At 58.2% G+C, this 22,811-nt stretch overlaps 1 protein-coding gene across 1 annotated transcript in view; it reads left to right on the forward strand.

Moving 5' to 3' along the window:
• The first annotated feature begins 1,970 nt into the window (after positions 1-1,970).
• Positions 1,971-22,811, forward strand: part of PXDN (peroxidasin) — a 78,780-nt gene continuing 57,939 nt past the window's right edge. Inside the window, exons 1-4 of the mRNA XM_047098330.1 lie at positions 1,971-2,106; positions 2,849-3,070; positions 3,292-3,451; positions 4,457-4,912. Coding sequence (XP_046954286.1) covers positions 1,971-2,106; positions 2,849-3,070; positions 3,292-3,451; positions 4,457-4,912 — 974 coding nt within the window. The remainder of the gene's footprint in view (positions 2,107-2,848; positions 3,071-3,291; positions 3,452-4,456; positions 4,913-22,811) is intronic.

Here is a 22,811-nt window from a genome sequence, read left to right on the forward strand (position 1 = left end):
AGGCTCCGAGTTGTCAGCACAGAGCCCGACACAGGGCTTGGTCCCATGACCATGAGATCATGACCTGAGCCGAAACCAAGACTTGGATGCTTAATGGACTGAGCCACCCAGACGCCCCCAAGAAAGGCTTTTTAAGATTTCTCTTTTCTTCCCCACGTTGGCAAGGCCTGGGGTGCTTGGGGCCATGCCAGAAGGATGGGGCCAGGGAGACACAGAAGAGGGGTCCTCCCCGGGCCGCACAAGATTGTATCAAGTTCTGTGGCTAAACTCCAGACAGCAAGCTCCTTCCTGAGTCTCCCCTGGCCTCCCTGGTGGAGGCCACCCCTCGTCCTTGCACCCGAGCCCCTCACCCACGGCTTATGAGGAATACAAGCCCTTTGACATGACCACAGGCCCTTTGACGTGACCACGGGCCCTTTGACGTGACCTCAGAACCCACGTCTTTCCTGGGAGCTCAGAACGTGACCGTGTCTGGAAGAAGGGTCCTTGTGGATGTAAATGGCCACATTAGGAGGAGATGGTGGGGAGGGCTCCAAGCCAGTTTGGGCCTTGGAAGAGGAAAGGACCACGAGTGAGCAGACACTGGGGAGCACCATGTGAGGACCATATGGCAGAGGTCGGAGGGAGGTGTCTACACGGCAAGGAGCACCAGGCCAACAGCAGTGCCCAGAAACTGGAGAGAGGCCTGGGGCAGATTGTGTCCGGGACCCTCGGCGAAGACCCCAGCTGCTGACACCCTGGTGGCTGACCTCTGCCCTCCAGGACTCAGGGCGCCCGTCTGGTCTGTGGTGCGGCACCCCCCCACCCTGCACAGCACTGCTTGCTGGGTGGAGTCCCCTGCCTGTGGGGGGCCGGCGGGGGCTGGGCACACAGGCACCTGCAGCAGACAGGCTCACAGAGGAATTTGCAGGAGGAGCTGAGAGCCTTGGAGAGGGAGGCCTTCCCCTCGGGCACAGCCAGGTTCTGCGAGGGGCTGACTCATCGTCTGGGAATGGCCCCACGGCTGGCCTCCTAGCCTTCCAGACTCCGGGGCCCACGCGGACCCCGGGCAGCTTCCCGGGCGGGCGGCCCACTGTGTTTGTGGAAGACGCCTGCGTGTGGGCGTCTCCTATGGCTTGTCCCTTGGTCCTCACCCCTACCTGGTCTCAGGTCACAGGTGTGGAAACTGAGGCCCAGAGAGGGGAAGAAAGTCACCAGGAGCGTGAGGCTGCCTCCCGGGTCTGGCTCCAAAGCCCGTGTTCTTTCCTGTGTAAATCCGTGGAGAGTTTCCGCGTGGCAGGGAGGTGGGCAGGGAGGCAGATGACGCACCGCACTGCGACGAGGCAGCGTGAGGTGCAAACTGCCCACCTTGGGGGGACCCTGCGGGCAAGAGGGGTGAGGTGCACCCCCAGGGTGGGGCCTCTCACCAGAGCCCGTGGACGAGGCAGGGCTCTCAGGAGTGGGGGCAGCCGGCTGAGCAGGGGAGAGGCTGGCCGGCGGCCCAGGGAGCTCTGGGCCTGTGGCTGTGTGTGGGGGGGCACAGTTTACCCCAACTTCCGGGCCCCAGGCAGCGCCCCAGAGAATAGGTGGGAGCTGGGGTGGGGCACCGCCGCCCAGCGAAGGTCTCAGCGGGTCCCCAGCAGTGTCCGTCGCAAGACAGGCAGCTCGCGTCGGTGCCTGGCACAACGTGGACCTGGACCAGCACCGTGCTCCTTTCTCCATCTTTCCGTTGAGCAGCGGTCCTCGACCAGTAACCTAAATTCTCCAGGCACTGGCTACGGGGGCTTGACGAGGCCTGCCACAGGGAGCGGAGTGGGGGTGGGGGTGGGTGGGGCTTGTATCCTGTGCCCCCTGGGGTCACCCTGAGGCTCCTGAAAAAGACTTAGTCGGCAGAAAACAGGGTTGAGGTTAAGACAGAATTTCTTCACTCCTTAATCTTTGCTTCTTTGTGTGGCTATCAAAGCAACTAAAGATTGTCAATTAGCAGAGAGATGACAGGATTCGGGGCAGATGATAAGATCTGCAAAGTGGTCGTCGAAGGGAAATGGGAGTATTTCATCTGGGTCCTTAGCAACGGAGACCTTCAGCGGCTTTGCAGCCCTCCGGGGGAAGGCCAGGAACCTGGAGGTGTGAGGCTTCCCTGGGCCTCTAGAGGGCAGAAGCAGGGAAGCATGAACCACAGACAAGTGAGGTGAATTGAGCTCGGTAGAAGGAGCTTCATCGCAAAAATGTGAGTTCTTCACGGACAAACGATCGCACCGGCTTCCCCCCTACACCTCCTCGTTCAGCATCCTGCAAATGGCCGTGTGTCAGGGGTCTCCAGAGAAGCAGCACAAGAGGATGATGGAAGGAATGAAGGAAGGGAGGAGGGAGGAAGGATGGAGGGATGGATAGATGGGTTTTAAGGAACTGGCTCATGTGACTGGGGACCAGCAATCCCTTTGTGTGCGGGGCAGCCCGACAGACTGGAAACTCAGGCGGGGGTTGATGCTGTGGTTTTGAGGCAGAAGTTATTCTCTAGGAAACCCCAATTTTTATGCTTAAGCCCGTAAACTGATTGGGTGAGGCCCACCCACACTGTGGAGGCCATGGTTACCTAAAGTCAGCAGACTGCACACATCCACCCGTGCTCGTCTCATCTGCAAACCCCTGCAGCACAACACCTGGGTCAGAGCTGGGCCCAAGCTCTGCGTGCCAGTAGCCCGGCCAGATGGACACGGGACGGGGCCCCCGCGGCTGGTGTAGACATTGCTGTCGAGCTGAGAAGAGAAGGCAACACTGTGTTTTGCTCAGAGATGCCCCCGCCTCCTGGGCGTGGCAGTGGGTGAAAGGTGTCTTGTGAAATGTGGCCTTTGCCCGCTTAAATCAGATGTTTGGACAGGAAGTGGCGGGGTCAGAGCTGTGACCTCTTCTCTGTCCACTGCGGGGAAGAAGGCCAGGCAGACTCAGCAGGAGGGTGCCCCGGAGGGGGCCTCCGTGCTAAGCCAGGGGCTGGGGGTGGTCACCGAAAGCCAGGTCGGGGAGAGCACGGGGTCTCTGGCAGTGACGCGCAGTGCGGTTCACGACTCCATCGTGCAGGGTGAGGACCAGGGTAGGGGCAGCTCCAGGTTGAAGTTATGAGAAGGTGGTTTGGAGCAGCAGACCAGTGATTCGGGAGAAAAAGTGCGTTTTCCAGGGAGAGGAATGTTTCGTGTTTCTGACATGATCGTGCTGAAATTCTCGTGGGGCATTCAGGCGGGGACACTCGGACGGCATGTGGAGAAGCGTGTGGAGTCCAGGAGCCCGCAGTGGGGAAGCTTTGTGCCTGGTTAGTGCGCAGGCCCCTGGGGTGGCTTGTGCTGGGTCCCGCGGCGGCCAGGAAGGCTGTTTCACGTGGCAGTGGCGACAGTGACCTCAATGACCGGCGTGCAAGCCTCCAGAAGGACCTGAGCCAGACCCCAGCCAAGCTGCCACCAGGTGGGGACCCTGGGAGGTGTGTGCTAACCCGTCACCAGGAAAGTGCCCGGCCACTAGGCAGCCTTACCCCACGTGCCCTCAGGCACACCTGGGGTAGACTGCCACCAGGTCACACAGTGGACACATCCCAGACCTGGGCTGCGCTCTGACACTGGCACTTGGGCATGGTCCTTACCTGTAAAATGCAGGAATCGGGTTTTTGTGAGCATCAGTGGATCACATGTGCAGTGCTAGAACAAAAGTGCGGATGCGTGTGTGTGACTCAGTCTCTCCTCCTTCCCCTCCTTCCCACAGCTCCCCCTGTGTCTCCTGGTGGTTCCACCCATGTCCCACTGGTTTATGCCTAAGACCGTAAACTGACTGGGTGAGGCCCACCCACACTGGAGGCCATCGTTACCTAAAGTCAGCAGACTGCACACATCCACCCGTGCTCGTCTATCTGCAAACCCCTGCAGCACAACACCTGGGTCAGAGCTGGGCCCAAGCTCTGTGTGCCAGTAGCCCGGCCAGATGGACACGGGACGGGGCCCCCGCGGCTGGTGTAGACATTGCTGTCGAGCTGAGAAGAGAAGGCAACACTGGTTTCCTGGGGGTGCGTCCACCAGGGAGGGACCTGCAAGGGCACTGAGCGACATCCTGGCCCAGGACCCTACACAAATGTGCTCTGTGCTGGGAACAATGCCCTGGGGGCAGCAGCGGCAGAAAGAGGGCCGCGGGGTCACAGGCAGGTGCCCGCCTGCCTGGTTCCAATCCTGCTGCAGCTTGTGTGTGTTTAGAGAAGGGGGGGGGTGCAGATTGAGAGAGAGAGAGAGGCTGGGAGGGTGGGAGGAGAAGAGATAGAAAGGTAGGGAGGGGGAGAAAGAGAGAGAAAGAGAAGAGAGAAAGGGAGAAAGAGAGAGAGAGGAGGAGGCCTCGTGGAACTGGGTCCGGAGCAGAGCCAGCACGCTCACACCGCTCTCACACAACACGAGCGGCAAACGCGGCTCGGGGCGGTGGCCCAGGCCGCAGCTCCCGCGCGCAGACCCGGACTTGGCCCCGGGGGGCCCCCGGGCGGAGAGCGGGGCGCGGCGGCCGCACGCCCGGCCCCGCCCCGGCCCTCGGGGCGGGTGCGGTGGGAGGAGCCGCGCGCATGTGCACAGCTGGCGCCCCCCCGCCCCCCGCGCACCGCTGGGACGTGGGCCGCGCGGGCGGGCGCAGTCCGGAGCCCGCAGGGTCGCGCCGGGCCCTCCCGGTCGTCTCGCGTCCCCGAGCGCCGCGCGCCCAGGGCGATGGCCGTGCGCCCCGCGGGCCCCGCGGGCCCCGCGCGCCGCTGCCTGCTGGCGCTCGTGCTGTGCTGCGGCTGGGGGGCGCTGGCCACGGGGACCCCGAAGCCGGGCGCCGGCTGCCCGAGCCGCTGCCTGTGCTTCCGCAGCACCGTGCGCTGCATGCATCTGCTGCTGGAGGCCGTGCCCGCCGTGGCGCCGCAGACCTCCATCCTGTGAGTGCGGCGGGGGCGGCGGGGAGCCCGAGGGCGCGGGCGGGCGGGAGGGCGGGAGGGCGGGGGGCGGCGGGGAGCCCGAGGGCGCGGGCGGGCGGGAGGGCGGGAGGGCGGGGGGCGGCGGGGAGCCCGAGGGCGCGGGCGGGCGCGGGCCTTTGTCCGCCTGGGCCAGGGCGCGCGGCCTCCGGAGCCTCCTTTGTTAGCCGGCGGCTTGGAATCCCCGGCTGGTCGGGGGCGGGGGGGGGGGGGCGGGCTGTGGGGGCAGCCCCGGGAGAGTCCCGCTCGCCGCCCCCGCAGGCCCCTCCCTGCCCGCTCGCGTCCCCCCTCGGTGCCCCCTTCTCGCAGCTCCCGCCGCTCCCGGTCCCCACCCTGCCCGGGCGCACCGTATCCCCCCGCCCTCCTCCCCGTCGTCTCTTCCACGCCGCCCCCTCCCCGGTTCCCTCTCCTGTCGGTGTTCCTCCTCCGCGCCCCCTTCTCCTCTGCGGCGGGGGTCGGACCCCGCCTGCCCGAGCGCGGTGCGCCCCCGCGCGCCTCCCCCTCCTGCAGGACCGCGGTCCCCTCGTCCCCTCTTTGGGTCCTCAGAGTTCCGCAGCACCTCCTCCTGGTCCCCGCATACGCCGGGCGCCTGGAACCTCCCGCCCGGGTACCCCCGGCTCGCGGGGGCTCCCGTTCCCTCTGGCTTTCCCTGTGCTCAGCGAGCCCCGTGGCCATCTCGGGTGTAGACGGAGGGGGCCGAGCGCATTTCCGCCCGGGCGCGCCGCTCGCGGGGGTGCCACACTCGCCGCCGCTCGGCGCTCCAGTGGGTACAGGGCGCCCCGCACTTGGCCTCTGCGCGCGCAGACCCCCGGGCCGGCCTCGCCCTCCCTGGAGTGCCCCCTCCGCGGAGGCCGAGCGGAGGCGACCTGCGCCCGCGGCCCCGGCCTGGCGCGCTCCGAGTTGGCCTCGGGCCTCGAGGTTTCCGGATGCGTCCCGGATTAGAAGCTCTCCAAATCTGTAAAGGCAGGCATGCGTTTTAGGCGCCGACTGTGTCCGCGGCCTACAGCTGCCCTTCTGGATGCCAAAAATAGTTTCCACTTTTCTTGGCTGAGCCCAACTCCTTTGGCACCGCCCAAGGGCCTGCAGAAGTTGTAAAATCTCAAGTGAGCTCTAGGAAGTGGGCGCTCAGCCTTGGGACTTTTAACCCGAGTCCGTGGCAGACCACCTCTCCCGGCCGCTGACTCTGCGACGCAGCTTGCTCGGGGTCTTTGGCGGGAGTCCCCCTCCGCGAGCTGTCCCTCTCAGAGAGATCGGCCTTCCTTCCAGAGGACGCCGGAGAGGGCACCACACTGTAAACTAACAGACTCGATGGCGGGCACAGTGAAGGCTTTCTGGATACGGATAATTTCTTTACTGAGTCACTGGAAGAAACTTGGACCCGAAACCACTTTTCACATCTGGCCAGTACTGTGCTTTGTCTCCAACTCTTAATTGCTTTTTAAAAAGAACAGCATTGAACATTTTTTTAAAAAATGTTTATTTAACTTTGAGAGAGAGAGAGACAAGAGACAGAGCACTAGCGGGGGAGGGGCAGAGAGGGGGGAGACACAGAATGTGAAGCAGGCTTCAGGCTCCGAGCGGTCAGCCCAGAGCCCGACGCGTCTCGAACTCACAGACCGAGAGATCATGACCTGAGCCGAAGTCGGACGCTCAACCGACTGAGCCACCCAGGCGCCCCAAAAAAGAACAGTATCTTAGAATATGAGCGTTGTGGAACAGAAATGCAGTCTTCTGGCTTACTGTTGATGGCAAGATTCTCCACAGAGGTTTAAGAGTGTTTGACAAATAGCCGATGGTAGGCCTGGAATGTGACATCATAGTTAACACTTGAAAGATTTCCAGAAAGCGTTCTTTTGCGTAAACTTTACCATATATTTTCACGGCTCTTTGTAGTTTCGAAAATGTTTTGAAATGCCCGTGCCTGGTCTGCCGAATCCTGTGAGGCAGGCAGAACGGACACTCTGCTGACCAAATCCCTTCCAGAAGGAAGCAGACTTTCACAGATCCGTGCCGAAATGGACACAAACCCATTTCACAGCTCTGCAGACCCAGGCCCGGGAAGAGGGCACTTGCCTGGGCTGGAGACGCTGGGAGGAGGGCCGAGCTGACTCCTGCGGTGACCCATTCCAGCAGGGGACCCTGTGTGGGTCACTGGGCCCCGGACCGAGGTCGTGGGAGCAGGGCAACAAATGGTGAGGGAGGAGGCTTTGGGAGACAGGATACGGTCCAGAAGGCGTGCACCCTGTGGAGGAGGAGGAAGGCCAGGTCTGAGGTGCCAGGCTCGCTCGGGCTCTGGTAGGTGCCATCACATGACAAGCTCCGCTCATGCAGAAATATTTAATTTTCCTTTGTGGCTTTTCTCCCAGCTCTCTGCTCTCATGCATCACTATTTTTTTTTTTCCTATTTTAAAAATATTTCGTAGAAATTGGGCACTAAAAATATGAAGATAAAGATAGAACCTGGCTTCAAGGTTAGTTGGACCACGTGACCCCACATCAGCCCTTTACTTTTAAGACGCCCCGCACCCCCTCAAAAAGAAGGATTGACTCAGAATCCCCGAACTCTGACATCTCCTGAAGTGCTCCCGGAGTGTGTTCAAACCCGGCAGAGACTGGGTTGTTTAGATTCGTGGTCAGGGCTTCAAAAATAACGGTCTGTGACCACCCTGTGATTCAGGTTTGGGTTGAGCCCAGCTCATGCCCACTGGAAGTATCTGGCGTGTTCTAGAGTGAGCCGCACTGGCCCCCTGTGGTCTGGAGCCTCCAGCTCCGGTCTGCGGGCTCCAGTCTGTGGTTTGTGGCTCTGGTCTGGGGTTCCGGTCTGGGCTGTGGTCTGGGGCTCCGGTCTGGGGTTCCAGTTTCCCGCTCCGGTTTCCCTGCTCTGCTCTGTCGCTGTGCTTCTCCAGACGTGCTCCCGGGCAGCCTCATCAAGCCCCCTCTCTACTGGTCTACTGGTGCTGTTGTGCCGTTCGGCCTGGGAGTGTTTGTAGAAGTTCCTGCTCCAGTTTTGAATGTTCTAGTCTGTTCACCACAGGAGAAGCTTGTCCCCACGGTAATTAAAAAGCGAGGACTAAAACAGTGTGACATCTCTGCCCTTCTGGCCTTCCTCTCAACACGGCCTCTTTGTCCGCACTGGGCTTCTGGCCTCGGGCAGACGGGCCCTCCACCCTCCGCACCCTCCCCCAGCCTCTTTCTTTCCCTGTGGCCTCCATTGTGAGCTCATGGGAATCTACTCCCAAACTGATGGCCATCAGACAGCCCAGGCCACGCCAGACAGCTGTCCATGTGACAGGAAGCCCCGGGACGCAGCCCGGGCCCAGAGTAGGTAGGGGCTCTGCCCGCCAGGCTGCTGTCCTGCCCCCTCTGTTTCCCGATCGGACTGTGTTTTGCCGTCTGTGCCCGCGTGCAGTGCCACCTCGGGGAACACCTGGTCCTGTGGCGCGCTGGAGGGGGCGCTGCTCAGTGCGGGCAGCGCTGTGGACCTGGGGTGCAGCCAGTGTGCCCTGCAGCGGCCCTGGGGTTCCCGCCTCATGGGTGGGGTCCCCAGCCATCCCCAGGCCCCTCTGGGGATGGCGATGCCCACTGGCGGTCTGTCATGTCTCACATGGTCTCTGCCCCTGGGTCACCAGCCTCCCTTGCAGCTTCCCAGGCCTGGCTGTCGGGAGATTATATTTCCCGCCAAGTCCCCCTGGCACAGTGATGGGGTCTCGCTCACGGGGGCTGCGTAGAAACGTGTCCGAGGTGGGGGTGGGCAGTGCACCGCCTTCCAGCTGGGCTCTCCTCTCAGCACTTCTGTGCCGTCCCTCTGGCTCACGGGAAGCGCCTCAGTCCTGACCGTGCCCTCTGGGGACACCCTGGGCTCCTGGGGAGGCTGACCTAAAGGTTACCGGGTCCATCCAGGTGGAGGCGGCCAGGTGGCTCCGCTGGGCTTTGCAGGACGCTGGGGGGTGCTGGAGCCTTTGGCTTACTTACAATTTCTGATTTTCCTTTGAAGTTCCCAGTTACGAGGAAGTCAGAGTCTTTAGCTCAAAGGTACTTGAAAAGCACCACAAGGATATTTCTAAAATATTCAGGTAGTGGAAATCTATCTTCCCGCGAGGGTGATGGGCCAGTGTCTTCCCATGCTCGCTGCTCCTCGGGTCCGCGCCGACGGGCGGCTGCTGGCGGTCAGCCTGGAGAGCGGCAGGAGAGGACGCTCTTCAGCGCTCAGAACAGGCTCCGGGAGGGACCTTCCCTGGGAGAGCTGTGACTGAGACATTTGTCACCGGGTAGTGGGGCTCTGTGTGTGTGTGGCCACAGCCCCAGCCCCACCCTCGAAAGCTTGTGTTTGGAGGCCGTGTGACCAGGTGGCCCTCTTGGAAACTCACAGCAGCTTAGCTGGGCTTCAGGAGTTTGGAGAACTAGCTTCCTCCCGTGTGTTTTGAGCTCGTCAGTCCCTGCACCTCTGAATCCAGAAGGCGGTTCTGACTCGGCCTGGCTTCCTTCTCTGCCCGTCCCGTGACTCGGTTTCTCTCTGTAGAGGCGACTGTAGGCTTCCCTCGTGACGGCCTGGGCACAGCACGAGCAGCCCCTTGTTCGAGCTCTGGGAATTCTTCTGGAGCTGCGCACTGGCCAGACCAGCTTCCGGAGCCCCGAGGAGTCTGTTCTGCCCGAGCCGTGGGCTGGAAGCGGGCGAGGGCGCGTGGCCTGGAGGGAAGAAGCGAGTGCCGGGCAGACAGACAGGTGTCCCCTGCAGTGATGAAAGGTTCAACGTCGCAAAGGTCAGCAGGAACGGAGACCGTTCCAGTCTCCGGAACTTTCTCCCCATCAGTCGGAAGACCAGTAGAAGTCTGGCCTGCATTCACTGGGCTGATGCCCGTCGGCTCAGTAGGAGTTTTTTCTCTCTGACTGGAGACACCACAGCAGGGCGGAAACTGGAGTAGATCCCAGCAGGGCTGTGGCCGAGCTCTGCGCTCTGCAGTCAGAACCCAGGGCTGGGAGGCAGGGGCCTGGTCCCCCCGCCCCGTCTCCGCGTGCTGTGTGCACTTGGAGAAGCCCTGTGCTCTCTGAATGCCAGCGCCTAGCGAGGAAGGTCTCCTGAAGCGCGGCGTCCGAACGTACTCGGCATTTTAATCGTGACCGTTCCCATACGTGTTAGGGGCCACGTGAGAAAGTAGGAGACGATGCAGTTGATTTAAAAATGCGTTTTTTGGTGAATGCAATTTAAAAGCAGTTAAAGCTTCCCGAATTTGACGCCTCAGCAGCCCGCTGGGACACTGCTGGTGGCTCCTCTCCCTGTGCGGGGCAGTGGCTCCTGCAGCAGGTGGGCCCCCGTGTGCTCATGGGCTCCTGTGTACCGGGCCCCTGTGTGCTGGGCCCTGAATGGTCATGGGCTCCTGCGCGCTGGGCCGTGAATGGTCATGGGCCCCTGCGTGCTGGGCTCTTGTGTGCTGGGCCCCTGAACGGTCATGGGCTCCTGCGTGCTGGGCTCTTGTGTGCTGGGCCCCTGAATGGTCATGGGCCCCTGCGTGCTGGGCCCGTGTGCTCATGGGTTCCTGCGTGCTGGGCCCCTGTGTGCTGGGCCCTGAATGGTCATGGGCCCCTGCGTGCTGGGCTCTTGTGTGCTGGGCCCCTGAACGGTCATGGGCTCCTGCGTGCTGGGCTCTTGTGTGCTGGGCCCCTGAATGGTCATGGGCCCCTGTGTGCTGGGCCCGTGTGCTCATGGGTTCCTGCGTGCTGGGCCCCTGTGTGCTGGGCCCCTGAATGGTCATGGGCTCCTGTGTACTGGGCCCCTGTGTGCTGCATACACGATTTGCGCAGACCGGGCGTCCCTGCCGCGGGTACGTGGGTGCTCTGTTGGTGTGAGGGATAATCGCGTCGATAGATTTAAAATCTAAGTCGATCGTTTCAATGACTTACACGTTGTCTTGAAGTTAATTTTGCACATGTCCACCAAGAACCTCATGGGTAAATCCTCAGACGTGGCAACGAAATGATGTCGCAGGATCCATTAAAAAGCAACAAGATAACTCACGCGGTGTAACCGGAACCTGGCAAGAAAGTCGGGAAGGAACGTGCTCGCTGCTTCACGGGTTCCTCTGGGCGTCCCCTTTTCCTGGTGCCCACTTCGCTAATTTCTTGGCTCGTTTCTTTGTTCTGGAAACCGTTTCTCAACGTTGCCCTGGGGAACAGAGCTTCACCTGGCGATGACCCACCCCCCTCCGTGTGTCCCGGGGCACCGTGGCCTGGTTAGAGTGGTTTGTTCCAGACCTCCGTGCCCAGAGGACACTCGGCTCACCGAGGATGGGGATCCAGCATCTCCTTCCAGCCTGGAGGCCCAGCCCAGGGCGGTGGACGAGGTTCGCGGGGAGAAGGGTGCTTCCGAGTCCACCCTGGGCGGGAACGGGCTCGGGTCTCCCCAGACCACAGAGCTCGCCGGGATCATCCCGGGTCTGCTCTATAGTAGGGCCTGAAGCACGTGCTGAACCAGCGAGAATGTTCCTTTTTTGACTTTTGGGCGAATTTTCACGTAAGGAAAAAAAAAGCCTTATTGAGACACAATTGACATTTTGAAAGGTGCTCATGTTGAAGGTGGTAAGTTTGACATCTGTCCCTGCCTGTGAAGCCCTCACCACGGTCAGGGTAAGGGCCCTCCCTCCCCTCGCCCGCGAGACCCCGCTCGCCCCGTCCTGCCCCACTGAGGTGACCGGGTCTGTGTTCGCTCGCGGGATGTTGGTCTTTGTCCCGGTTCCTGGAATGTCTTGGTCTGATTTGGACACTTCAGGGTCAGCCCTGCCCCCTGGGATGAGTTCAGGAGCATTCCTGCCCTTTCCACGTTTTGGGTGAGCGTGGGCAGAACTGCTTATGTTACAGTCTTTTCTTAAATGTTTGTTTGGCAGGACTTCCTGCGGAAGCTTCCCTTCTTCGCGGGAAGGTGAGCTTACAGTGAGTCCCGATCGGTCAAGGCAGCATTTTCTCCCCGAATGAGCACGGGTAGACGGTGTCCCCAAGGCACTTGCCCTCCTAAAGTTGTTCCTTTTCGCCCCTTAACATCTGCGGGGCCGTTCGTGATGCCACTCCTCTGGCTTCTGGTGACAAATGCTGTTACCTGACTAGTCTGCAGGAGACTCATCCGTTTTCCTGACCTTCGCAAAAACCTGCCTTTTGGCTTCATGAGTTTTCTCCTTTTTTCTGGTTTTTGTTTTGTTAATTTCCTTTCTTCTACTTCGGATTCCACTGGCCCTTGCACACCCAGCCCAGTGCTCGATGCCGAGTGCTCGATGCCGAGTGCTCGATGCCGAGTGCTCGATGCCGAGTGCTCGATGCCGAGTGCTCGATGCCGAGTGGATCACTGGGGTTTTCCTGCTCCCCCTGGCGCACGCTTCTCCGCACACTGCCCTGAGTCAGCCGCCTCGGTCTCCCCAGAGGCACAGCATCATCCCCTCCTGTAGGGCGTGACCTCTGGGGTGCTTGTATGGTCTCAGGGATCATGTCCTTCCTTGACCCAGATGTACGGTCCTCGCAATACTTGCTTTGTGTCTTTTGTGGGCTTTTAGGTCGCTTCAGACAGGAGAGCAAGTCCAGTCCCTCAAAAGTGTAATTTCCCCACTCGCTTTTGTTTCTCATTTGGAAAAAATTTAAATTATTCTGCAACAAAGTGTATTAAAAAAGTAAGTAACAGTTGGGGTGCCTGGGTGGCTCAGTCGGTGAAGCGTCCGACTTCGGCTCAGGTCGTGATCTCACGGTTTGTGAGTTCGGGCCCCGCGTCGGGCTCAGTGCTGACAGCTCGGAGCCTGGAGCCTGCTTCAGATTCTGTGTCTCCCTCTCTCTGCCACTCGTGCTGTCTCTCAAAAATGCGTAAACATAAAACAAAATTAAAGAAAAAAGGTAACAGAAGAAGCAAGCAGCCACTGGCTTCACATGCCTAAGTCTAGATTGAAAAAGAATTAAAAACTATGCCACCCTGCTGTTCCCCCTTTGCCTTTGGAATGCTGTTGTATCAGCTTGGTCGCAAAGTCTAGGTGGATTGAAACGACGTGAGTTTTTACCTGACCCACAGGGGCGCGGTGGCGATGGCCCCGGTTGGGCAACCGTCCTCGGGGTTCTGCTCTGAGCCAGGGGCCGGCACACCGTGGCCACGGCCAGCGCGATCGCCGCCCGCCTTGTAGACTGATCCGTACGAGTGTGTGCCGGGCCCCCTCGGCTGTTTTATCTACGGCGGCTTTCCAGCTCCAAAGGCAGAGTTGCGTAGCTGTGAGAAGCCAAAATAGTTACAATCTGGCCCCTTTACCAAATGTTTGCTGTCAGAGCGACTCGGGGACCCGGGCTCTGGCCATGCACTGCTGCCCTTAGACCCTGCCCTCCACGCTGTCCTGGAGGCACAGAGAAGGTGAGCGAACGCTGAGGGGGAGGTTCTATGCCCTGGGCCGCCGCAGGTGACACACTGCTTGCGCTCACGTGCTGTCTCCCGCCCCGCCCACGGAACGTCACTTAGTGCGCCCCCAGGAAGTGCCATGCATTTCAGGCATCTCGAGTTTCTGCACCGTTGTGGGGGACACTGTGGTGCCTGATGACCGTGCCCCGAGTCAGGCCCCTCTTCCCGTCCCGTCCGCCACAGGCACTGCCGTTCAGGGCACAGAGCAGCTCTGAGCTCCGGGCCCCTTGTGACACAGGTCAGCTGGATGGCAGGACGCTGCTGGCCATGTTTCTCAGTGTGGTGTGACCTAACGGGGGCCTCACCCCCAGCCCTGTTCACTTTACTCCAGCTGTGGGCTTAGAAAATACCATCACAGGTAAACGGACGCTAACAACTTGCTCCCTCTCCTTCCAGCAAAAGGATTTTGTTGTCTGGGGTTAAAGGCAGCGTATTTATCCCCCGTAGAGAGTCTCTGGGTGCGGTTATCTTCAGTAGGTGGAGGATAGTTCAGGGATTGTAACTCCTGGATCAAAGCCACATTTCTCCTAAGCCAGTTGCTTAACCAAAGACTTCTCGGAGGGCTGACGGATTTGGGCTGGTGTCTGTCCTAGGTGATCAGAGATAACGTGGAGGTGATGGGAGGCAGAGGGAGAAAAACCAGGAGGAAACAGTGCTCGGCTTGGATCGTCAGCTTCTGGAACCAGAATCTGCTGTTTTTGAGGTTCGGGATGGAAACCGTGCCTGTCCAGCTGCCCGCGTGTGGGGCACACTTGGCCTGCGCCTCTCTGCGGGACACTGGCTCTTCCTGTTTGCTTCCCGAGATTCTGACGTTGTGCACAAGTCTGTACGGTCCTTGGACATTTGCCCCGAGGCCTTCTGTCTCGGGCCCTCAGCTGCTCGTCAGGGCTCACCTCTCGCACGCACTCGGCCAGTTGCACGTGTGCCCAGGGGCCTTCCTGCTGAAGGAAGGCTGAGCCTTCGGGGAGGAAGCTGCAAAACTGCCCTCTCACCCACGCATCACACTGTCCAGTTTATCTTTCTTACGGTGTTTTGAAAGTATTGCGTGCAAGCTGTACGTGTTCGTAACAAAAATGTGAAGATACAGAGGGACCGAACAAAACAAATAACTTGCATTCCTACCGTCGGAGGAAACTCTTACGGGGTTGGGCTTGCCTGTCAGATGCACGTGTGCCCATTCACGTGTGTGTACGTACGGACACGGAGATGCTGGTACGTCTGTTTTCCTGTATCCTCTTCTCTGTCTCTGTCTCCGTCATCTGTGCACCTGGAGTATTCCATTCGTATCTTTGGCCAGTCTTCCACACACCTATCTGTGTCATCTGCTTCCCCATCATCCGTCCGTCCGTCTGCCCGCCTGTCTGTCTGCCTGTCTGAATGTCCACCCACCCACCCATCTGCCCATTCATCCATCCACCCTTCTATCATCTGTAAAAATTGAGGCACAATTTGTGTCCTTCTCTGTAGTGCACATCGCAGCACATTGTGCCCCTGTGTCTGTGTGATAATTAAAGGTCTGTACTATCTTTGCTAATGGCCATGTAGCATTTCTTTGCTCAGAATCACCAAATTTATTGAACTCCATTTTTATGGGTCATTTCTTTGTGTCCACGCTTCTGCTATTTTAAACAGTACCCTCTCAATGCCATTGTGTGTGTATTTTGGTTACTTCCGGGCACGTTTTTGTAATCTGCAACATCTTGTTCTGCACCGAGAATTCTGGTCAACACATTGTGGGCTTTTCTAGGTCTGTTTCCTTCCTGGACACAGTCGGTGTTTTCCTGAGGACAGGCGTCCTCCGTTGGCTGAGCGTCCGTCCCGGTGACAGAACTAGTCCCGTCAGGCCAAGGGGAGTCTCAGGACAGGCGTCCTCTGTCGCCTGAGCGTCGGTCCCTTCCCGCTGAGAGAACTAGTCCCTTCGGGGCCGTTTCTCGTTGTTCTCGGGCAGGACAGCGCACGGGGCATCCCTCGGATGCCTGGACCCTGGAAACGTGGTGTGTGTACCTGTTTCCTCACTCGGTAAGGACACCCTCGTCCTTATGATTTGCCTTCTCTCTGAAGACTTTCATCTGCGTCTGTCCTGAGAACCCAGGCAATCACCTGATCCGTGTGTCGGCTGGGTCTGTTTTATTTCGGACCCTTAGGGCTTCCGCTGGAGGCCAGATGTTCCTGGCTTGGTCTGTGCTCGTGGTTGGCCGTCTGTCTTGGAGCGGCAGTCGCACCGACACCCCGGAACCTGCCCTGGGAGGAGCTCCACAATCGGCACCTGGGCCCCTGGCATCCTGCCGTGTTTGCGGTGGGTCCTCCTTGTTCGCAGTGGTCCTGTTCTCTAAGGTCACTGCAGACACGGTTCAGCGACCCTGAACCGTCCGTCCTGGGGGCCTGCAGGCCTGTTCCTGGGAGTCTCGTCACAACACTGTCATCAACCCAACAGTGGATGACCTTTTGTGTGTGTTTCTGTTTAAAGACACTGTATTTGACGCAGACTCTGGACTGACCCGCCGTGAAGTCCCAGCCAACATCGCCCAGCTCCAGCCGGAGTAAAGCTCATCCCACACACCTGTTTTCTCCTGAGGCCCGTCAGGGCCCTCGAACTCAGAACTGGACAGGACTCCAGCGCCATGCTCGGGGACGGTTTTAAGCTGCGAAGTCACCCGAAGAGAGCACAGGAACGCAGGCAGCCTAGCACTCAGTGGGCAGCAAGAAGGACACCTGTTCACGGCCTGAGCAGGAGCCGGACAGCAGAGGGTCACCTGGCTCTCCTCTACGCCAGGAACACGGGCGTCCGGCCCCTCAGGCGCTCTGCCACTCCTTCCGGTCCTTGAGTGATGGCAAAAGCTCCGTGAGGATTGATTTTAGGGTCAAGTGTGCAGATATGGAATCCCCAGATCATGAGGATCGAGTGTGCTGTCGGTATTCTGGGTGGAGATGCTGTGACCTGAGGGACAAGGGAGGTGTCCCCCAGTGTAGCCACCACACCCCACGCGCCCCTGTGCGGCCTTCTCGGCGTCTGAGCCCATGGGTTCCGGGAGGTACGAACGAGGCAGGCCCCTGCGAACACCTGCTGGGTCTGCCCAGCGTCTCGTGGGACAGAGTGCCCTGAACGACTTTGAGCGACTTCGACCGACTTCAGCGTCCAAAGTCATTACATTTAGTTGCTATTTGAACACATCCTAAGGAACCCAGTGCGTGGGGCACCCCAGGTTAGGTGCCGTGGTCTGAGGTCAGGGTGATACTGTGCTGAGATCCTGGCCCCGCGCCTGCCCGGGGAGCTCATTCACCCTGGGGCCTCGGTTTCCCCATCTGTAGGGGCGTTTCGAGGAGTGAGGAAGAACACACGTGTGCATCTGCTAACACGGCCTGGCCAGGAGACGCTTCTGCCGTGGAGACTTGTCTTAGGGTTTGAGTGTGCTGAATTGAACTGTGGGGCTGTGCCAGCAGAGGCAGGCAGGCAGGCCCCCCAGGCCCAGGGAGGAGGGGTGTGATGTTGGGACAGCCGCGTGTTCTTCCTGGTGGCTGCGGGGCCACCGATGGCGCTGTCACTCTGTGCCCTGACTTTGATTGAATCACATACTTGTGATTCAGACAGGAACTACCACTAAGCATAATGCATTTTCCATGCACCTCAGGTGCCGTTTTCTCTAACAGAACAAACTACCAACCTGAAACTCACCCCACGCGGACAGCACTTGCGAGGATCCAGGAAGTGCTCGGTGACGGCCAGTTCCCGTCCTTCCCAACTTTTGTAACATGCCACTCTGGCAGCGAACTGGCGTTAATTATTGGCTAAGGCCTGAGGACAGGGACAGAAGAAATTCAGAGTTACTCCTGGTAAATGTAAGGCTGACATTACTACATTTTGCCTTTGCAGTGATTGGAGCTCTTGAATTGTTATTTTCTCTCTTTGTGGGGCAAGAAAGCGTTTACTCTCTTGGGCAAGAAGATTTCTTTACTCAGAAGGGTTGTGCAAAGAAACCTGACTTCCCAGACCTGTGGGAGTGTGTGTCACCAGAGGATACGACTTCACTTCCCTTCATGGCTTCCGTTAGGGAAGGGGACCCAGATTAGGCTCGTCACTTCCTGGAGTGGAACAATATTTCTGATGTTCTGTACTCAGCTGCACAGCACTTTAATTTTTAAAAATAGCGATTAAAGTGGATACAGTTAGTCATCTTTGTTATTTACTCAGACATGTGGGATGTTTGCGTTGGCATGGCAACAGTGGCTAATATTAGTCTTGAGCTTGTGTTTTCTTGTGGATTTGTTTGTTGTGTAACTGTCTTACATCATTGTGTGTGTCACTCCATCCATCCATCCATCCATCCTTTCTTCTATCGTCACACTCCTCCATCTAGCCCTCCACCTGTCCACTTACGTATCTCTCATCCACACATCCACCCACCTGTACATCCATCCATCCATCTTCCTGTCTTTCCATCCATCCATCTATTCATTCATCCATCCATCCATCCATCTATCCATCCATACGCCTGTCTTTCCATCCATCTATCTACCTGTCTTTCCATCCATCCATCCATCCATCCATCCATCCATCCATCCACCCACCTGTCTTTCCATCCATCCATCCATCCGCCTGTCTTTCCATCCATCCATCCATCCATCCATCCACCTGTCTTTCCATCCATCCATCCATCCGCCTGTCTTTCCATCCATCCATCCATCCATCCATCCACCCACCCACCCACCTGTCTTTCTATCCATCCATCCATCCATCCATCCATCCATCCATCCATCCACCTGTCTTTCCATCCATCCATCCATCCACCCACCCACCTACCTGTCTTTCCATCCATCCACCCACCCTCCCACCCATCTACCTGTCTTTCCATCCATCCATCCATCCATCCATCCATCCATCCATCCACCCACCAACCCACCCACCCACCTGTCTTTCCATCCATCCATCCACCCACCCACCAACCCACCCATTCAGATTATCATCCGTGTATCCATCCACCTAATCACCTACCCCTCCATCCATCTGCCCTCCTGTTCATCCCTCCCTCCCTCTCTCCTTCCTGGCATCCCTGCTAGTGTCAAGCATTGGTGCTGAGACACATTATGTCCTGTTGCAGGGGCCTCCCTGTACCAGCAGACAGGACCCACTACATCCGGAAGTGCCCACCACAAGTGATAGCCGAGCCGTGTGCCTCCATCCTGACACAGCCCAGTCCCTGCTCCTTCCTTCCCTCCCATTGGTCAGGAATGGGATTAGAAGCTTAGCTGGAGGGACACAGAAAAGGAAATGGCTGTGGAAAGAACTGTTTGTGTAGATCCAGGCCTCTTGGAGCTCAGAAAATACCAGCTTTAAAATCCCACTCCCTTATCATTTTCTTTAGCCACAGAGAAGCCTTCTTATTCTTTTGAGCTTTCTTAGAGCTCTGTGTCAAACAGCCTTTTACTACTGTTTCCTGAGAGAATGACATCCAGCAGAAAATTATCTGAATGGTTGTTTCACTGTTCCCTCGAGGATCCCGTGCAGCTAGCAGCATCTGGAGGTGCAGAGGACCTGGTTTGTGCTGCATTAGGGCTTTACGTTTTCTCACTGGGGAAGGACTCCAGGGCTGCGGACCCTGAAAATCAGGACAAAGAAAGAAGACCGTCCCACTGCCACCGTGGGCGAGGCAGGGCGGGCTGTTGACGTGGAACAGCCTTGACTGAAGTGAAGAGGTCCACCTAGGAGACTTTGGAGAGGGCCTTCCTTGGCTCAGGGTTACTTTTTATTCTCTCTGCCTTGTTGTGTGTCCTTCCCTCAGAAGCCGGTGATCGACCCCAAAGCCATCTGTTGTGAGTTCCTTTTGGGGTTAATCATCTGTCCCACGCCTCTTTTGTCCTCTGATACTTTCTCATCGATGAAACTCTTACTTAGCTCTCCAAAATGTTTTCTTGGTCAGAATTAATCGGGTCGCATTTCTTGTCTTCCGGGAACTTCCTTCTGTATGTAAGGAGCCCCGTAGGTGAGGTGCCCTCAGAGCCTTTTGGGTGGAGAGTAACTATTTGATTTCCGTATTTTTTAATTCTATTTTATGATCCATTTCCTCTGTGTAGGTAATTGAAACACAGCCTGATTTGAGGCTTTTAGAAAAGCAGCAAGCAAAAACGCATCTGTTTGGTAAGGCCTGAGACCGGTTGCTTCTTGGGCTTGGTTTGTGCTGAGAGTATGTGACTCTGCTCAGCAGTCGGCGAAGGTTGGGCGAGTGCCCAGTAGGATGACATGGTTTATCTGTTACTTCGCTGAACTCAAAGGGCAAGCTCTGTCTCTCCCTCTCTGCAGGAACAACCTCAAGTAACTCGTTCAACGGTTTAAATTATAATATTTGTTGCAATAAGTTGGCTTCACCAGCATGCCTGGGTGCCTGCAATGGCTAGTTGTGTATTTCAGACTGGGCCACAGTAGACATACGTTTGGTTGAACGTTACTCTAGACTTTCTTGAGTCAGTACCCTTTGAGTAAAGCAGATTGCCTTCCGTGGTGTGGGTGGGCCTCATCCAATCAGTTGAAGGGCTTAGGAGAAAAAGGCTGGGGTGCCCTGAGCAAAAAGGAATTCTGCCAGCAGGCCTTTGGACACAGACGGCACCTGTTTCCTGGGTGTCCAGCCTGCTGGCCCACCATGCAGATGTTGGACTTGAGCTTCCATAATCCCTCCTTAAAATAAACTCCCCCTCGTATATATGTACACACATACACACACACACACACACGCCTGTTGGGTCTGTTTCTCCAGACAAGCTTGACCAACGCACTGTCCCTGCCGAGTGTCACGTGACCCTGGTTGTCCCGGCCACAGCTGGGTGGGTCTGGTGGGCACCTGACCAAGGACAGTGAGTCTGTATGCTGGCCACTTGCTGATGTTCCGGCCCTGCCCTGACCAAGGACAGACTGCTCTCTGGGGAACGGGAGCTAGAAAATACTAAGGGATAAACAGCTGGCAGTGGGGACCGACACTGGCAGGCTGTGGCCGTAGAGAGGGTGCAGGGCTGCCGTGAAAGCCCCTTGCACGCCCAGAGCCCTGATGAAGCAGAGACAGGCACCGGGGCACACACCCCTGCACACGGGGGGGAGGGGAGGCGAGGGAAGAGAGGGGACCCAGCGTCCGCTCTGGTGCAGGAGCCCGAGCCGTGAAATGAGTTTTTAATCCCTTGAACTCAAAATAGTAGGAACCTGATTTTTTTTTTATTTTTAGTGTTGTATTAACATTTTTTTAATGTTTGTTTATTTTTGAGAGACAGAGCATGAGTGGGGGAGGGGCAGAGAGAGAAAGAGACCGAGAATCCAAAGCAGTTCCAGGCTCGGAGCTGTCGGCACAGAGCCCGACGCGGGGCTCGAACCCACAGACCATGAGATCGTGGCCTGAGCCGAGGTCGGACGCTTAACTGACTGAGCCCCCCCAGGCGCCCCTAAAACATTTCTCTAAAAAGGAAAGAGAGCCCCATCTTTCAGTTACTTATTATAACGGAAGCAGACCGCTCATTGAGGAAGACGCAGAGAAGACACTGGCGGCCTTGCTCCCACACTCCTGGGTGTGGAGACCGCTTTCCCTCTGCCACGTCTGTGTGTTTTGTGTTACCGGTTTAGTTTCCGTAAGGAGCTCGTCTGCAGCCCCTGTGTGTCGACCTTGCCTGCCCGCCCTCAAGGTGGCCATTTTCAGTGGCAGGATCGTGGTCAGGCCCCCAAAGCACCTGCTGGTGGCCCCACTTTTCAGGTAAGGAAGCTCACTGTGGTTGCAGGGAGGACAGTGCCCCCTCTGGTGGCAGGTCGCGCCAACGCATACGTGCCTTTGAGTGTGTGCGCCTGTGTCCGTGCGTGGTTGCCCCTGGCCGGCCACGGAGCTGTGAAGGGTCTGGGTGAGTGTGTGTGCCAGGGACTGGTTTGGGTGTGTGTGTTCTGACTGGGCACGGGGCATGCCCGAATGGGCCCCCTGTGTGGGGTTCTTGCCACGTGGGGGCCGCGGGGGCCAGGGTGCTGGGCCCCTCCTGAGCCCCCTTTGCCCTTTGCACACCGGCCCCTCCCCCCGCTTAGGTGCCTTCTGGTGGCCCGCCCGGCCCCACCCTCCACGGTCCTGCCTCTCCCCACCGTCAGAGTAAGGGACAAAGCCATGGGGGCTCAGGGAGGGAGCAGGCCTGGGCGGCCCTGGGAGGTTAGTACAGAGATTGGTGTAGTGGGTTAAATTTTGTCGATGGTGTCGTACTCGGGTACGGTGGTTAGGACAGTGGGTCAGCGCAGCAGATTAGAGTCAGTTAACACAGCAGATCAGAGCTGAAGATCATTGTAACCGATGATTGTGGTAGAACGGTAGGTCAGTAACGATTATGTGGGCGGTTGGCATAGCAGGGCAGTGCGGCGTTGTTGTGGACTGATACCAGGTCGGTGCGCCAGTCCAGTCTGGGGCACGGTCCATGTGCGGTGGATTAACAGCACAGATCGACACCGTAGATGAGTCGACCGGACCAGGGTTCTGGAGCTCGGATCAGCCATGGCTGGGCTCTGTGCCTCTCGCCGGAGGCTGGCTGCTGTGCTGGGTCCGGGGCTCCGCGGCTGCCCCGAGGCGTGAGTGGCTTGAGAGGTGTGGCCCTCGGGGGTGACCGGCTTCCTCGGTTCTGACGCGTCCACCCTCCGGGCGGGTGTCAGCACAGTCCGGACCGGTCCCCGTCGGTGCCCTTTGGCTCTGTCCCCAACGCAGGCTCTGAGAGTCATGGGCTGCTTTCTGTGGCTCAGAGGCGGGGACAGCTCGTAGTACCTGACGTTTGTATTCAGATGATCGTGGTCTTTTCTCATGTCTTTCCTCGTGTTGTGGAGCGATTTTCTCTAGTGTTGGGTGTCTCATCGCGTGGGTTTGTGTGTCCACCACGTGGTGGTCCTGCTGAGAACACAGGGGATAGCCCTGTGCTCACGGGGGGGTTGCTGCTGACACTGACCCCGCAGAGCGGGAGGGGCGTCCTGGTTACCGCGCGCCTGCGCTGGACACGGGCTGTGGTCTTAGGAAGCTTCTCCTGCGTGCAGAAATCACACATCCCAGATCCCGCGTCCAGAAGGTCTTATTTTTCTTATCAGTCAGTTGTGTTTTGAGAGCCTTGCTGGTCGGGACACTGACGAGACGTTCGCCGGATCCCGGGCTCACGGGTCACCTGAGCGCCGGCCGGGACGGTCCCCGCAGGCACGGTGGGGGGGGTCAGGGGAGTGTCTGCAGGTGCAGCTTTGGGACCGACCGTGTCTGAGGGCTCCTCTCCCCACAGGAAACGAGAGCAACACAACTGAACTGACCATGTATTTAAAGATTATTATTTTTTTTTAAATCACATTTTGTTTTATTTGAGGACGAGGACATGGCCTGTTTGGGAGCCGAGAATAGGTGTCTACCACCGTTTAATTCAGCACACATTGGGGTGGCCACTGGTCATTAGCAGGGCCCTGGACCTGACTGTGGGTGT

The sequence above is a fragment of the Lynx rufus genome, unplaced genomic scaffold (genome assembly GCF_022079265.1).
Source record: "Lynx rufus isolate CCGP_SWC_20201006 ecotype Redwood Valley unplaced genomic scaffold, mLynRuf1.p SCAF_47, whole genome shotgun sequence".
Classification (NCBI taxonomy): domain Eukaryota; kingdom Metazoa; phylum Chordata; class Mammalia; order Carnivora; family Felidae; genus Lynx; species Lynx rufus.